At 40.0% G+C, this 15,921-nt stretch overlaps 1 protein-coding gene across 5 annotated transcripts in view; it reads right to left on the bottom strand.

Moving 5' to 3' along the window:
• LOC128879054 (autism susceptibility gene 2 protein-like) overlaps window positions 1–13,730 on the bottom strand; it is a 38,144-nt gene extending 24,414 nt beyond the window's left edge. The window contains exon 1 of one of the 5 annotated variants that reach the window (XM_054127866.1): window positions 11,579–13,730. In XM_054127866.1, coding sequence (XP_053983841.1) covers window positions 11,579–11,971 — 393 coding nt within the window. In that variant the 5' untranslated portion in view covers window positions 11,972–13,730. The remainder of the gene's footprint in view (window positions 1–11,578) is intronic. The other 4 variants (XM_054127864.1, XM_054127863.1, XM_054127862.1 and 1 more) reach the window with 4 other exon arrangements.
• Window positions 13,731–15,921: the final 2,191 nt, after the last annotated feature.

The raw sequence follows: 15,921 nt of genomic DNA, 5'->3' as shown, positions 1-15,921 counted from the left end.
CGTTCCACGAAGATCGAACGAGAAATTCTCTGCTACGTTCGACAGGAAATGCCGCGATCCGTACGAAATACTCGCTGCGCCCGTTTTCACATCGTCCCGCAATTACTCCCTCGGCAGCGTAATTCGTCGTACGTGCCGCGACACGTATTACATGCTCGCGTCGCAAATGAAACGCGAAATGTATAATCATCCGGCGGTAAATCATTTTCCACTGGTCGCCGGCCGCGCGCGTGCAGAGGAAAAGACAGAGGTCGCTCGCGTCGGATAATGCGTATCGTTGAATGTCACTAATTGCTCCCAGGCGGAGGATAAACACACACATTGTTTTTTTTTTTTTGTATCTTTTTCTTTCCTCTTCTCGTGCAAGCGCGCCGTTGAGATAATTTAAACGCTCTCGCGGACCCCGGGACAAGATAATTAAGTATTACGGTACGGTTACGTGTGCGATAATAATCTCGCCACATGTCGACACTCTCTTCTTGACCCGACGTCGTGTAGCCGAAGAATGTAAGGACACGACGGGGGAACACGAGAACACACCGGGTTGCGGACGGGACGGAGAGAGGGGGAAGGGTGGAAAGGAGAGAGAGATGGAGAGAGAGAGAGAGAGAGAGAGAGAGAGAGAGAGAGAGAGAGAGAGAACACGGTTGGATAAGAAAGAATCTGTGGCGAGGACAATCACCCGGGAGAGGTCGAATCGTATACCTCGTATCGGGGACGACGAAAAAGTCCAAAAGGATTTCCCCCGTGGCCGGGAGGGGGCGGAGGGGAAAGAATTCAGAAAAGAAAATCACCGGCGCGTGCATTCTACGGTAAAAACGTTGATCCCCGGGACTTTTGGCTACCTGGCAACCGAATTCTGAGACGACCGCGAGCTCGTAATTCGATTACGGAAAAACGCTGCCGCGAAACGGCGTAAAGTAAAATACCCGGTACTTGAGCACATCTCGGAGTATTCTTCGACGTATCAAAATTCAAACGTGTTTTTGAATGTTTCTTAGAAATTGACACGAACTCTCTGGACAACCTAATACATCAGCTCGTACCCTGAACGAATAAAATCCGCAGTCTAGTAATCACAGCGGTGGAAAGAATCGCGATCGATCCAAATTCCGTTTCATTCATTCCGAGGTGTTCCTAACGTAGCGTTAAAATATGAGACGGCTCGGAGGACGTAGTTTTTATTCCCACGGTTCTGTATAATGAGTCATGGCCCCTCCACTCCCCGCGGTAGATACGTATCTCGCTGGCCACTAATTGTTTGACACCGAATCAACATCCTATCCACGACGTTTACATTCGAAATCGTCTTACCCGCGCAGATAACGAGGTGTCTAGTAACGCCGGTAGCAGTCGCTGATAATTCGCTTACCGCCAGCCAACGATTTCTCACATTTAATTAACGAGAGGGATCGCGGGACCTCGACGCTTTTAATTAGAAAAAAGAAAGAAGAAAAAAAAGAAAAAGAAAAGAAGAACCACGAAAGCGGGGAGCCGGGAGAAAAATTACGTTTCAACGACGGAAGGGAAGACGATAAGCGAGGATCCGACATTTCCTGCTGGAAAGTCTTGGCCAGCTTACAGCTGTTGCGCCGACGTCGAGCAGAAGCTCGGGTTGAATCGCGAACCCGTTCGAGGAACAAGGGGACGATCGGTTTAAGCGGTTTACGTCAGCTACTTTCTCCGTGACAATAACAATGCACTTTGTGGCAACGATGATGCACGAAACGAACGTGTACATGACAAGGATGACTAGGATATTTGCCCCTCCCCCCCTTCCTTTTTGTTAAATATCAGATTGTCCCAAAAGTTTCTTTCGTGACCTGTGTTCGGGTCGTTATTTAATTACTATCGTTTAATAATGTGGAGTGTAATTATTGAAAGCTGATGCTTTTAATATTTTAATATTAGGTTTATATTCTTTACTAGGTCTACTAATTATTTCGAACAATAAACACTCCTTCCATAATACGATGCAATTACATGACAGCTACCGTAACACATACACAAATATATAAAAACAATTCGATGCGTGATCGTAATAAATCGCATATTTTCTTCATGTGTCACGCGTCAAAGATAATCTTTGTCTATTCTGTCAATATCGATTAATTGCCTGTGTAAAGAAAAAGAAAACGAACGAATCAATTCGAACATTATCCTATCGGTTTCCTAAAGAAAAATAAAGAAACAAAAAAAAAAAAATTAACATCAAGGGTCAAGCGATCTGTGATCATAACGAGATCAATTACAGTAATTACGCTAATAACAAGTAACCCACAATCATCTGCTTCGTCGTGAATATGCAAATTGCGAATAGAAAAACCTAATCCGATCCGGTAACGGAATTCACGACAGTAGCATGCGGAATTCATTCTTCTTTTTTTTTTCTCTCCGTGTGTAACTTGTACACTCTCGCTGACAGATTTCATGCTTCGCTTGGTAATTGACTTCAACTTTAGGATCAGAGCGTGGTATAACGTGACGCATGACTATTACGAAATGGCCAGTAACGACCGACGACCGTAAACATCAGGGTGTTCCCAGAACATGTTGCGGATTTTAGTTTACTTTGCTCCCTCTTATTTACCATAGCACAGTTTCGTGATGTAATCGAATTAACAGAAATTAATTCCGTACTTTTACGTTGAATCGTTTATACCTAGACTTACTCTTATGCGAAAGAAAATCTTTGCAAACATACACAGACAAATTGAACATAAATAACAATTCATTTTACTCCGCAGATATTATAATGTGAAATTTACTTTGAATATTTTTGCAGATTATTGCATACGGTGTGTATTTTTGCACGTTGAAATATTTTATAAGTGCATCAAAATCAGTAGTCTATTTATAACCGATAATTTAAATAAATATATTAACTCGTTACTTTTGTTGGGTTAATTTACCAACCTTCTATGTTGTCAATCTGATTTCCATTGAAATACATCTATGTATGTATACGTATAAGTCTCGACCTGACAATCGTTACAATTTATCTGTATGTACGAAGTTCAGTAGCTGACAAATTTTGATTATTTTTGTTCTTCTAAGAGAGTATGAATCTATTTGACAATTATAAGGTGCGGAAATTAATTCATTTTCAAGAAATTTTGTTGAAAAAGAAAATAGAAAATTCACTTTTGTATCAAAATAAATTCGACACTTTAATAACTGGTAGTGGTTGGACGTATAATTAAATTAAATTCTTTTTTCTTTTAAGTTTGGTAACATTAGTATTATGCAACATTTGTTGTATCTAGTAGAATCGTTTTCTAATTAATACTTATATAATATTTTATAATTCACGTAATGATGGGAGCATACAATGCTATCTCGTTCTTAGTAATAGATAACAAAGTATCGGTTACCATGACAAAAAGTAGTGTTAAGAATATGCTACGGTATATGTATAAAGTCCTCCTCGTGTTATTGTAACGTTTTGTCGCAAATAACATATCGTGTTCGTGTGATCAAAATTAAATTGACATTATAAATTGTCAATCATTCGCAATGTTGAACCTGTTATTTATTTTTAAAAATAATCTGGAAGTTAATGCATATTGCACCAGGTCTGAAGGGTTTCTTTCCAATTAGCGATTTTTGCAAAAGGCGAAAAAGATGAAAATGGGACAAATCAATTTTAAAATTGTCGGCTGACTCGAACCTCGTGAGAGGTATTGACACGTATGTGTACATACGTTTGCTTTAATATTGAAAATACCGTTTTACACATAAATCATACCTTGGTTCGTGTATATTCGATTAAACGAGAAAAGAAAGGAGGATCCATACAAAAATTCGTTCCACAGGAGGTTAAGCAATGAACAGCCGAATTGAAGTTAGTAAACCGAAGGAACCTTTCGACCAATATTACAAGTACCTAACATGTATTCCAAGTTCGCACCGGGTTGCTTCCAGGTCTTACCACTTCTCTTCTCGCCACCGAAGTCCTAGTCGTCGCATGTTAAGTTAAAGCTTGAAAACGCGTAACGTTTCACGGTATACACCGTAATATTGGCGAATCACGTTCACAAAGCACTAACGAGCAAGCGTAACATTCGTTGATCGTTGTCAGGTAGAAAAGCAGAATTTCCGTGGTAAGGAAAGGGACAAAAGCTGCGGGAGCCGTTCCCCAAGACGTTTCTGCATTGTGTACGTCTGTCGTGAAATGACCGACGGAACGACCTCGAGTCCTCACCCGAGCTCCTTTATGCGATAACAATACGGTTAATAGCGCTGAAAAACAGATTTAAATAGTTCGTCGCCGAGCGACGCCGAGTTCGCACGACGAAGAGGACGCTAAGGTCCCCGACGTTGCTATTGTTTCTATTATTCGTGCATGATTCACTGTTTGACCTCCAGCGTCGAATTGCCTGAAAAAGGTAAAGCTCCGCCAACGGGACTCGGTTCGAGCACAGAATACGTTGAATTAACCGCGATTACGAGCTGTTTTCACGAGGCGAATTTTCACGGTATTGTTTTTCAGCATTCGATAACAAGGTTGAAATTACATTAGTACTGCTTACTTCCTTGCGTATCGGTTGGATGTTTGTCTGTAATTCAATCGTCGTTTGAAAACAGACCCAGTATATATTGTTTAAATATACATACAGTCGGTGTAAGAAGTATTTGTACAGGAAGCATTTATTTTAAATTATTTACCGTGCGAATACTTCTTACACTGACTGTATGTATATTTACTTTCAGTGCCAGACGGTACTCGCGAAAGTATTTATTTATGAAGCTAAAACATTGTTCTTATACAATCGTGAAATTCCAGTATAATCTAACATTTGCGTTAGTATTTAGTTTGGCAACCTAAACGAAATTCAGCAATCCCGTCCAGATTTGTTTTCTTTAAGACCTGACCTTCGTTATTAATTTCTCCATTCCTCGGTGAAAATCTCATAAACATTTGCTTAATATATTATCTTTAAAAAATTTGTAAAGAAATGCTTCAATTTCAACGCATTCCTCCGTTAATATTTAATGTTTGACGACGACGACAATTTATAAGAGAAGAGATATCTGTAGCGTGAAACTGTGTAGAACATTTATATTAAATGTTTCATACGTACTACATACCATCACGCTCGCAAACAGATAGAGAAAAACCATACTCAACTTGTAACAACCGAACAACCAATTTTAAATTTCCCGCGTAAAAATTCCTCGACGTTTCTTCATTTCCATTTTCAGATGCAATCACCATCGTATTCCACACGTTAATAATCAACGTCAAGCACGTCCGCGTTTATCTTATAAATTAATGACGATTTATCGATTCTAAACTCTGTGACACACGGAAAGCTTTCACTTTTAATCTTATCAATCGACAAAGTAACGTTTACCTCTTATGTTTTTGCTCACATTTTAATCTTTTAATTACGCTCTTAAGCTTTTTACTAAAAAAAAAAGAAAAATAATAATAATAAAATTAATACCTAGAACTCCTGCAAGCGTTACTATCGAAGCTATTTCCACACTTGATTTATTTAAAGATAACGTGGCAATCGAGATATGGCAAACAAACAATGTTTGAGAATTTTCTAAAAGACTTTTCTAATTTCAGTTTATTTCATGAATATATATTCCTATGTCTAATCGTTTCCTCGTTTCCGTATAAAAAAAAAAATTATGTTTAACCGAAAAGAATCAATTTAAACCAATTTTTCTATTAGCTATTAACAATAATAATCTATTTGTTTTTTTTTTTAAATGAAATTTAATATAATATTTGCATTATCTAGAGATATTGAAAGTGACCCAATAAGAGTAGGTGAAATTCGTTAAAATGACAGTTTAAAATTTTAATTGTGCCCAAGAACTCGATAAATAATAAATAATAATAATAAGAGCGACGGACTCAAGGTTTCATTAACAAACCGGATCGTATCAACGAAAACAACGCTGAACGAGTATTCTAAAATTAAAATTCCACTCGAAATCGAGATAAGACGATACGTTTGTGGATTTGGTGACGGTTTCGACAATTGAATAGTATTCAGAACAGGTGCGTCATGCTCGAAAGCAAAGAATCGCGACATTGAGATCTCTGGTGATGGAAATACGTAACTCGAGGACATCCGTCGGCCGCAAGATAGACAGAGATGAAGCGTTTGCGATCGTTTCGAAAATCATCTGCATCGCAAATTGACCGGTATCGGTACGCGCGGCATACGATACAGAGAAAGAGAATCCGCCGCGGTGCACTTTGTTTCCAATTTATAAGGGAAGAAAACTGCTCGCGATAGGGAACAGACCGGCCGATAACTCGACGATATCGGTTCTGTCTGTCGGTATCGATTCCTTCGTCTTTCGTCGTATCGTCGAATCTTTAAATAAACTTTTCGCGAAAACGCTAAAACTGGACACGTACGTTCCAGGAGAAATAAATATATTTGTTTGTACTCGTCGAATAACGCGTTCATGTAACGGAAGCATTAATTTTTCTTACATGTACGTTCTCTGTGATTAATTTTGAAAGAATCATGAATATTCTATGTCTCCGACTACGGCGTGTTGCGTTAGGAATCGTCGAGTACACAAATAGCTATAACTCAAAAAGAAGGTCGAATAGGGCATGCGATCGTATGCACTTTTCTCACTGTTTTTGTGTCCTAGATTGACTTCTGTCGCGAGTCTCGAATGCTCGGACACGTACGCCACTAAATGCAGGGCACGAGGTAAAAGACCCGATACTTGAATACGCCGTAAAATTGGACCGATACTTGGACAATTTCATTACACTGGTATCGTTTGAAAATATTTGCTATAAATATACTGATTCAAACATTTGAACATTAATAAATGCTTTTTGCAAGTGAAAGTTATACGTGATTATACGATGTGATTTCTGCTGAACAGCAAAATACGTTAATATTTAATACGTGATCGATAGACTGCGGATATTTATGCATTTATAGGAAATTTTGAATGCGCAAAAATCTACAAAATGCAAACAATATGCAAGAATATAAAAAAGATTGAAAGTAAAGTTCACGTTATAATATTTGCAGAATAAAATAAATTCCTATTTAGGTTCGATCCGCAGTCTAGTGATTAATAATGATTAAGTACACAATTTTTAACGTCATCAAATCTGATGTAACAAAATGTCGAATAAATATTTTTACTTAAACTATAGTCACATACGATTGAATGTAATGAAATTAATTTCGACATAATTCATTTCTGCACCTAATATCTTGAAACGTGTTCAAGTATTGGGTGCTTTACCTTGAACGGGTTAATATCATGATATCGAATATACACAGGAAACGTGAAAAATAGTAAACAGAGGTCGTGATGATTTCGTAAAAAAAAAAAAAAATGTATCCTCTGCCTGGAAAAATTCTGGCAAAAAATTGTTGGCGTGCACTCGTGGATCACGACGGAACGAGAGCTTTCGCTCGTAGCACCCTTTATCATGATTTATCGCGGTGGCGAACGTCGGATCATCATTTTTACCGTACAGGTAGCGATACCAAGCCAGCTGACATAATCTTGTTCATTAACGGGCAATTATTTTCATATTATTATTTGTAGTATTAGCATTATCACGCAGTAGTTTTAAGGAGAGGAAATTCCTGTTGAAAATTTTCTAAGTGTACGAATAATTTAGTATTTATTTATTATTTTAAACCGATGAACCCTGCGTATAGGTAAAATTGTCATTGAGAAAATAGCAGACACGACAGAATATAGTTAGTTTAGAAACACGACAAAATGAATTCGTACGTCTATTAAAACAGTCCTTCCCGATCAAATTCGCAGCAAATGTTGTGTACTCGACAATCACGGCATCCATGATAATGTAAAGAATTAATAAGCAAAACATCATTTAGTAATTTAAATAGATGATAACGAAAGTGTAAAAAAAATATGAACAAAAAAAACGAACGGACACTCACAGCCGATAAACTCTTATAATTAATTAACCAGAACGTTATCAAATAATAAAATGTAAGGTATAACGTTATATTGTCGAGTCGTAAAACATTCATTACGTTATTATGATATTACCAGACGAGGAAAGTAATTTGATACGTTGGACATTAGCGATATCGATTTACATTAATGACATAGTCGAAGTTTCAGACAAGAAAAACAGGTAATCGTTGATCTCAAGATCCCGGTCTACCTATTACTTATTCTTTCTTTTGTATTGACATTTATATCGTCTCGCTTAATTTTTGTCTCGCGTTGTTAAGCAAGAAGAATCGATCGATTCATTTCACAAGATCTACGTAGTAGTACACAATAATAATAATATTACTGTTTTTACTAACCGGGGAATATAATTGTAAACAGAGGTGGTTAGCATTCTCATGCAGATCAAAATCTGGAATAACGAGTAATAAATAAACACATTTGTATTCGTTACGCAATGGACAAAAATTCGAGTCTGTATTGTGAAATAAATAAAATATTTTAGAGCGAGCAAGTAAAACTGTGACTGTTCGAAGCAATCTGTGTGGTTTATTACTAGAAGGATGGTACTCTAACACAACAAAATTGCCAGTAAATACTTTTATTTACAGTAGAGTTATAGATAAAGGCAGAGAATTAATTCCTACACCTAACGATTGCCAAGTGTACTTGTAATCTGTTAGAAGGATGCAATGATAAGCAAAATCTGTGGGCTACTGTAAACAAATAATATTATATTTAAAAAAAAAAAAAAAAGGACGTCACATCTCAAAGATTTCTGTACGAAAGAATTACCAAACGTACTTTAAAATACACCTAAAATATTCTCAAAGTTACATAAACGTTACGTGAATTTTTCTCCGTAGAAAAAAATATCTTAAGAAACATTTGATACTTGAACTCCTAATCTGGTTTCTCCCAATGATATACGATTACAAACGAATGCATTTGAAAGCACAAAATTAATTGCTACGCCCAATGTTTCTCTCTTCTTCTACGAATAAGGATGCTTGTATCGTACCAGCGGGCGTTTTTCTTTAATTTCCGTATTGAACCGCGACGCGAGGTCTCGCGTTACCTTCGCGAGGTCTCGTATCGTTACAATGCAAATTTATGTCGATACCGTGCACAAAAATGCCACGGCCTTGCGAAAGTTCTACGATATCGTTATCTTCGAACTCCTAAGCGACTTATCACCCGAAGCTGCGAACTTCGACTAACTTCTGTTTAGTCGACGAGTTCGGGCACTTCTCGTTATCGAGTGGCTCCGCGAAACGTTCCGCGTACCGTCAACAACGAAAAATAATCGTTTCGAAACTCGAATTAAAAACAAAAAAGTTCGTAAAGCATCGAAAAAAAATACCAAACACGTGTTATCTCGTCGGCATTAAAATATCGTTTACGTTCCATCCGGCTATGCTCGCTTTTATTATTTCAATAATCCGCGTCAGTAGTTGGACTACAAGTTTTTTTATTAAAACTTTACAATGCATCGTTTTTCACATGCAATCACCCCCCCCCCCTCCCTCCTCCCTCCCTCGCCAATCAAGCATCGTAACGCGGGGTCAAAATGTTAATAAATTAATCTCGTCGAATCAACGCAACAGAAGTTAAACGCTGAACCCTTTAATCGCACGAGCTGGCAATTTACTCTAATTGGTTTTTATTACTCCCTACGAGTAATATTTCTGTCTCGCTGAGCAACGAGCGCATCGTAGTACGATAATGAAATTTACAAATCCTTCGACTATCCGACGGTATTGTGATAAATATTGCACGTACAAAAACATCCCGCGGCGAGTTTTATTTTATTTCTTTTTTTCGTTATATTTCTTACTGTTTACAATGTTGTTGTTTTTTTTTTCTTTTTGACACCGTATTTAATTTCCTCCGTATCCAACAATTATTTATGCGAGCATCTATTCGTTCGACGTGAAACAGGATTTCAATTTAAAAGCTGTTCGTCTTTTATTGGCTATTCGAAACATTTGTCCAGATAAAAAATTATTTGCACGTCTAGACGACACTTTATAACAGATAATAAATAAACCCGCTCTGCGACTACTATCAATCAGAGACGACTTTCGTGAAAATGGCTTTCGAAATAATCTCACGAGGCAGTAAAGGTCATAAAGATCCGTTGCAATGGCTGCTAACAATAAGACCGAGGTTACGTGTAACAAACGCACCGAAACGACAAATAAGTATATCTGTTTAAACAAGGGTTATGAATTATTAAATAGAGAGACACGGAATTGATTTCAACGCGTAATAATTGTCAAGTGTATTTATAATCTGTCAGAATAATAACGATAAGCAAAATGTATTGGCGACTGAACTTGGTATACGCGTGTAGATAAAGTAACGGCCATCAGGTCGAGACTTATACGCGTATTGATTTATTTGCAATGGAAATCAGCTTTATTTCTTATTGAAAATTTGCATCCGCGTAAACATTTTCCCCCGTCTCCAGTTTCAATTACAGAGGGGTACGTCGAAAGGAATGGTGTCGCGGATGGTGTAAATCGCGGTGAATGGATGCCATAAAACCAGCCGAGAAACGCGCGAACGAACGAGCTACAAATCGCTCCTGGCGTCCCGCGGAAACGTCACTTTTCTATACACAAAAATCTCCCGGCGATCGTCTCGAAAATGAGAAAATCTTCGAGGGCCGAGGAACGTAAACGTACGACGGCGTTGACACGCTCGCCAGGTTCTTGCGAGAGCGCATAAAAACTGTTGGCACGAGCGATAGAAAGGGGGGAAAAAAAAGGACGACAGTCAGCCGATGGGTCGAGCTTACGTGGAATCGCATAGCGCTGCACGCGAGCAACCAGGCTTCGGCGTTACTCGTATAAATCTTTATCTAGATAAGACATTTTTACTTGAATCTTCGTTACGTCCGGTATTCCTTCGCATCGAATGAAATTTCATCCATATAATTCTTTCCTTTTCCGTATCACCTTTTTAACTGTTCGTAAAAATGATTCACGACGATATAACAACCGACTTATTGCTCGAATACAACATAAATGCAGTTAAGTATACGTTATATATGTTATTGTTAACACTTTACCGACCGGTAGCGTTTGGACATGTATGTACTTAAATTCAATAATATCGTTTATTTTCATAACATTAGTGTTACATTATATTACATTAATATAATATTTCGTAATCCACATATTAATGGAAGCATACAATGGGATCGTGCTATCTCGGTAATAAATAAGAAAGTATTGTTTGCCATGGAAAAGAGACGATTAATAGGCTACCGGTCGGTAAAGTGTTAATTGAAAGATAAACCATTCGATCAACATTCATTTTTATACTATTACTAGTATAAATTAGATATCTATGAAATTAGATTGTCTATTTATAGAAACACGAGCACATGAAATAATCGAGTGCAACTCGCGAAAGAAAGTTTCGGGACAACCTAATATACGTATATCTGGTGTTTTCTCTGCTTAAGTGCCGATGATAATATTATTACGAGTGTATTATTACCGTTGGTCGGGTGTATTCGTAGCGCAGAGGTTGAAAGGTTAAGAATCACTGTCCGAGTGTAAAACATGGAGCGTAAGAGAGTTGGGCAGAAGGGGTGTTATAAACGCGGGAGGAACGTTTGATTTCTCACCTCGAGCTCCTCGTAGGTGCGGAAGGCGAGTATGGCGAAGCCGTCGATAATGTCCTCCTCGAAGGGAGGCTCCTTCTGGTTGGCAGCCGCGAGGGAAGACTTCTTACGAGGCCTCGGGGGTCGCGGTGGCCTGGGCGGTCGTGAATGGCTGTCACGAGGATGACCGGTCCTAGCGAGCCCGAGGCCGATACCAGGAGCGGGTTCCTCGTCCTCTCCGCTGTGGCTGTCCTCCTCGTCGTTGGCCCTTTGCCTGTTGGTCTGTTGCTGCTGTTGTTGCTGTTGCTGGTGGTGCTGCTGCTTCGCGGTGGCCAGGCTCTCCCTCTGCGCCAGCATACGCTGGGCTCGTTCTCGTCTCCGGATCCTCTGGTTGCGTTGTTTCGCCTCGATCTCCATTTCGAGGCAGTCCCTCGCCCGGTCTGTCACCTCGCGATATCGAGGTGCCCTCAGCACTTCCACGTCCACGACTCGCGGCCAGTCGAACTCGACGGGGACGATCGTCGTGCCGTGGTATCGTCGAGCATTCTATCACTGTCCTCTTCGATGCTTTCGGATTCGAGTGGAACGGAGACGGTAGGTCCGGAGATGGGCAGAATTTTTATACTCGAATGAGAACTCTGTGCAGAGATTTTACGCGATAAAACGATTAAACCGGCCGAGCTTTCGTTCGTTCGACGTGTAACATATTATATAATTATGGAAACTGTGTATCTTTTACGCGTTACGCGAAATTCTTTTATCTAGATGAGAATTTTGCCCATCTAAAAAGGACGACGGAACGACGGTGAAAGACGGAGAAAACGAGAATAAGTGAATAAGAGAGACAGAGAGGGGGGAACAGGGAAGGCGAAATGGGGGGGGCGGGAGCGGGGAGAGCGCGAGTAAGAGAGCACACACCACACACTGGCTTCGGATACACACTCTCACGAGACGTTTACCGACAGGACACACGCGCGAATGCTAACACTGGCTCGATTACGCCGTTTTTTTTTTTTTTTTTGTTTGTTCCTTCCAAGGAACCGAAACGGTGTTCTTTCCGTGGCAGACGGAGAAACTTTCGTCGGATAAAAGACGGTTCACAGGCGGTCGCACGGTGTCACCATCGATCGCGCTGCCGAAGGAAGAGGAGAGAGTCCGGGTGCGTGGCGAAGAGGCACGCGAAACACGCACGCAGGGCGGACAGACGGAGAGTGAGCGACACACGGACACGGACAGAGAAACGGAGGGACACTGGCACCGATAGAACAGGGCACTACCATCTGAACACACCGAGACCGATTTAATCACGAATCACAGGGCTCCGTTCGTACTCCAATATATCGGTCGTTCGAATCGTTTCCTTTTCGCTGTGATCTTCGTCGTTGTCGTTCGGCTCGCCTTCGTCGTCGTCATCCTTCCCCCGTTCTTCGTTTCTTTCTCCTCTTCCTCGAACGACGTTCGACACCGCCACCACCGGCTTCCGCGAGCTGTCCCGTCGCCCTCGTTGAAAGATAATTAAACTACGCTCCCCACGAGCGCGAACTGGCGCGTATTATCGTCGCTCTAAGGTGCCTCCACGAGCTGCCGTGGCTGGATGCACCCTGCGAGGGCACGGAGTACACCGATTGTTTGGAATGGCGGATCGAACGGGCATGCACGGTTGCCGCATCGTGTGGTAAAAATGGCCGCGACCTGCCCACACCGTGTTTCGCAGCCTCGCACCAACCTATCCTTAATGTCGTCGTCACGGGACGATGACGCGTATCCCGCACTGCCACCGGTACATCCTCGATTCGCAGCCCACGGACACGGAGCTAGGGAAACCGACCGACCAACCTAGCACACGCCCCGAATTTACGCGTGCACGACGCGAATCTCGGCTCTATGCGCTGCTGCTGGTGTTCTTGCTGCTGCTGCTGCTGCTGCTAGCCACGGCTATGCATTTCTGTCATCCCGTCTGTCTCTGTTTCTTTTCCACCCTCCCACTTTTCCACCGCCTCCCTTCCTCCTGCTCCACTGGCCGTTCGGTCCGTCTTGCTTACTCCGCGTACACTATTTCTCTCTTAACGCAACGACCGAGAACATGGCGTACCTATGCTTCGAAGACGGACATACGAACAGTCGATGTATTCTCCTGCCAGGCTCCTGTCTCTTACACCACGCTATTTCTCTCTCCCTCTCGCCTTCCGTCTAGTTACTTTTGTTTTGTCGCTAGGATTCAGACCGCAGCGCCGCTATGTACATTAATGACAATTCTTTATCGAATAGTACTTTCTCTCTTCCAACAGTTGGCGCCACTTGACGTGCGTCTTCATCGGCAGGTAAAACGTACGTGTATCGATATCGAATATTTCGACATCGTCTATCAAAATTCGGAATATTTTTGTTGGAACGAAAATAAGAAGTAATTAGCAGAAATAATTATCGGTTAATAATATCGATTCAAACGTTTCATTCATTTTTATTCCATCTATATCGATTACGAAACTGTGTACCTCTTCAGGATTGTGAGCAATTTTGTTGTATGATACAGTAAACAACAAATGTTTTAGTACTTTTTCTGTCTTCTAATTCATATATTATGATTATATATATATTACTTCAAATAAATATAAATTCATCTTCAACGTATCAAATTTGAAAGAATCGTTATTTCAAGTAAGCGAAACATTCTAAGTCAAGCAAGACAATTTTTTAAGTGAAATTTCGGATTTTGCCGAAATTTAGACACGTTGTAACCTTTAACGATATTTATGTGTTTCAAAGGATTTTTAATAAATTTGAAAATTATTGATTTTACCATTATTTGAAAAGTAAGTAGAAATTAGATAAAAATAGAATTTTGGGTGTTGAGATCAGGAACTATGAAAGCAAAGTTGAATAATTAATTTTCTCTACTCTAGAGACTTCTATACTCTAGAGTTATTCGAAAAATGTCAGGTTTGATGTCGTATGACCCGTGCACGATTTAGACCAACTCTCTGTACGCTGCTGCTGATAGTGTTGTTTTTGCTGTTTTGCTGCTAGCTACGGTCCTATGCATTTCTGTTATCCCTTCTATATCTTCTACTTCTTCTATCTCTATTTCTTGTTCACCCTCCTACCTTTCGCCACCACCTTTTCTCCTACATCCACTGACCGTTTGGTCTATCTCACTTACATTCTAACACTATTTTTCTCTGAACATACCGTCGAGAAGATGGCGTATCTATGCTTTGAAAAAAGACATACGGATAGGTATATGTTCAATGTGTTCTGTCCAGTCTGTCTGGGTCGTACTCTTATACCACTGCATTTCCCTCTTTTTAACCTCCCAGAGTATAGTTACTTTAGCTTTGTCACCAGATCATAAGCTGCAATAGCGCTAAATAGCGCTAATGAATAGTAATCGTCGTTACCGACAGTTGGCGCCACGTACTGCACGCCTTTACCAACAGATCAAACATTTCCTCAAATAGTAACAGAACCCAAAATGTGTCTATAAAACAGAACGAAAATATACAGTGTTTAATATATAAATTGTGTACTGCGTGAAAGATGCGAATAAAAATTGTAAATGCTAAAACTACTTTGTTTTGTTGTCTAAGTTGTAATTATTAATATTTGAAGAACAGGTGTGACACGTTCCCTGCTGACAGTTTAACATGTTTCTCTTTTCTTTGGAATATTGCTATAATAGAAAACAGATGACGCTTGTTCAAGTTTGCTCGCGACACTGCGGAACTTCGCACATTCGAAATTCGCTTTCACGCGATTTCTATTGATCCATAGATAATTGCATTAACATTTTACAAGGAGAGGATTGGTTACTCAAAAATATCCTCGACTTTCACTAATTCGCGAAACTTCAATCGCGATCTTTTAACGGTTCTAACCTCTTCGATCCTGCCGTAGTCGTAATGTATGTATGTAGGACTGTAAAATTATTTCTGAATACGATGTATTTAATTTTGTTAAATAATTTCATATTTTCACAATAATTGGTCATGTGTTAGATGTGGAAATTAAATCTATATTTAATCATCAAACTGCATATAAATCATCGAAGTAGGAAACACGTGACTGTTAATAAATTTATTTGATTTTTTCTCCGAAGTTCGAGTTGATGTAAAGTTCAAGAATTTCTGGTTGTTGGCATTGCCTCGCCTATGCGATGATATCATAACACTCTTTAGACGGAGAAGAGATCAGGAATTCCCGTTCTGGGAAAAAGTTAGCGGCGCGTTAGGCCGCACCTGCAAAGGCGCGCCTCTTTTGAACCAGTTCACGGGAGCAATTACGCTCGCTGCGTAAAACTCATCTCGCCATATACCGTGGTTGATTTTGCGCGACCGTTTTTGGCGATGGCCACGTTTCCAAACGAATAT

This window comes from Hylaeus volcanicus, chromosome 6, assembly GCF_026283585.1.
Source record: "Hylaeus volcanicus isolate JK05 chromosome 6, UHH_iyHylVolc1.0_haploid, whole genome shotgun sequence".
Classification (NCBI taxonomy): domain Eukaryota; kingdom Metazoa; phylum Arthropoda; class Insecta; order Hymenoptera; family Colletidae; genus Hylaeus; species Hylaeus volcanicus.
Note: the sequence above shows the minus strand (reverse complement) of the source record. Positions and strands in the feature narration are given on the sequence as shown.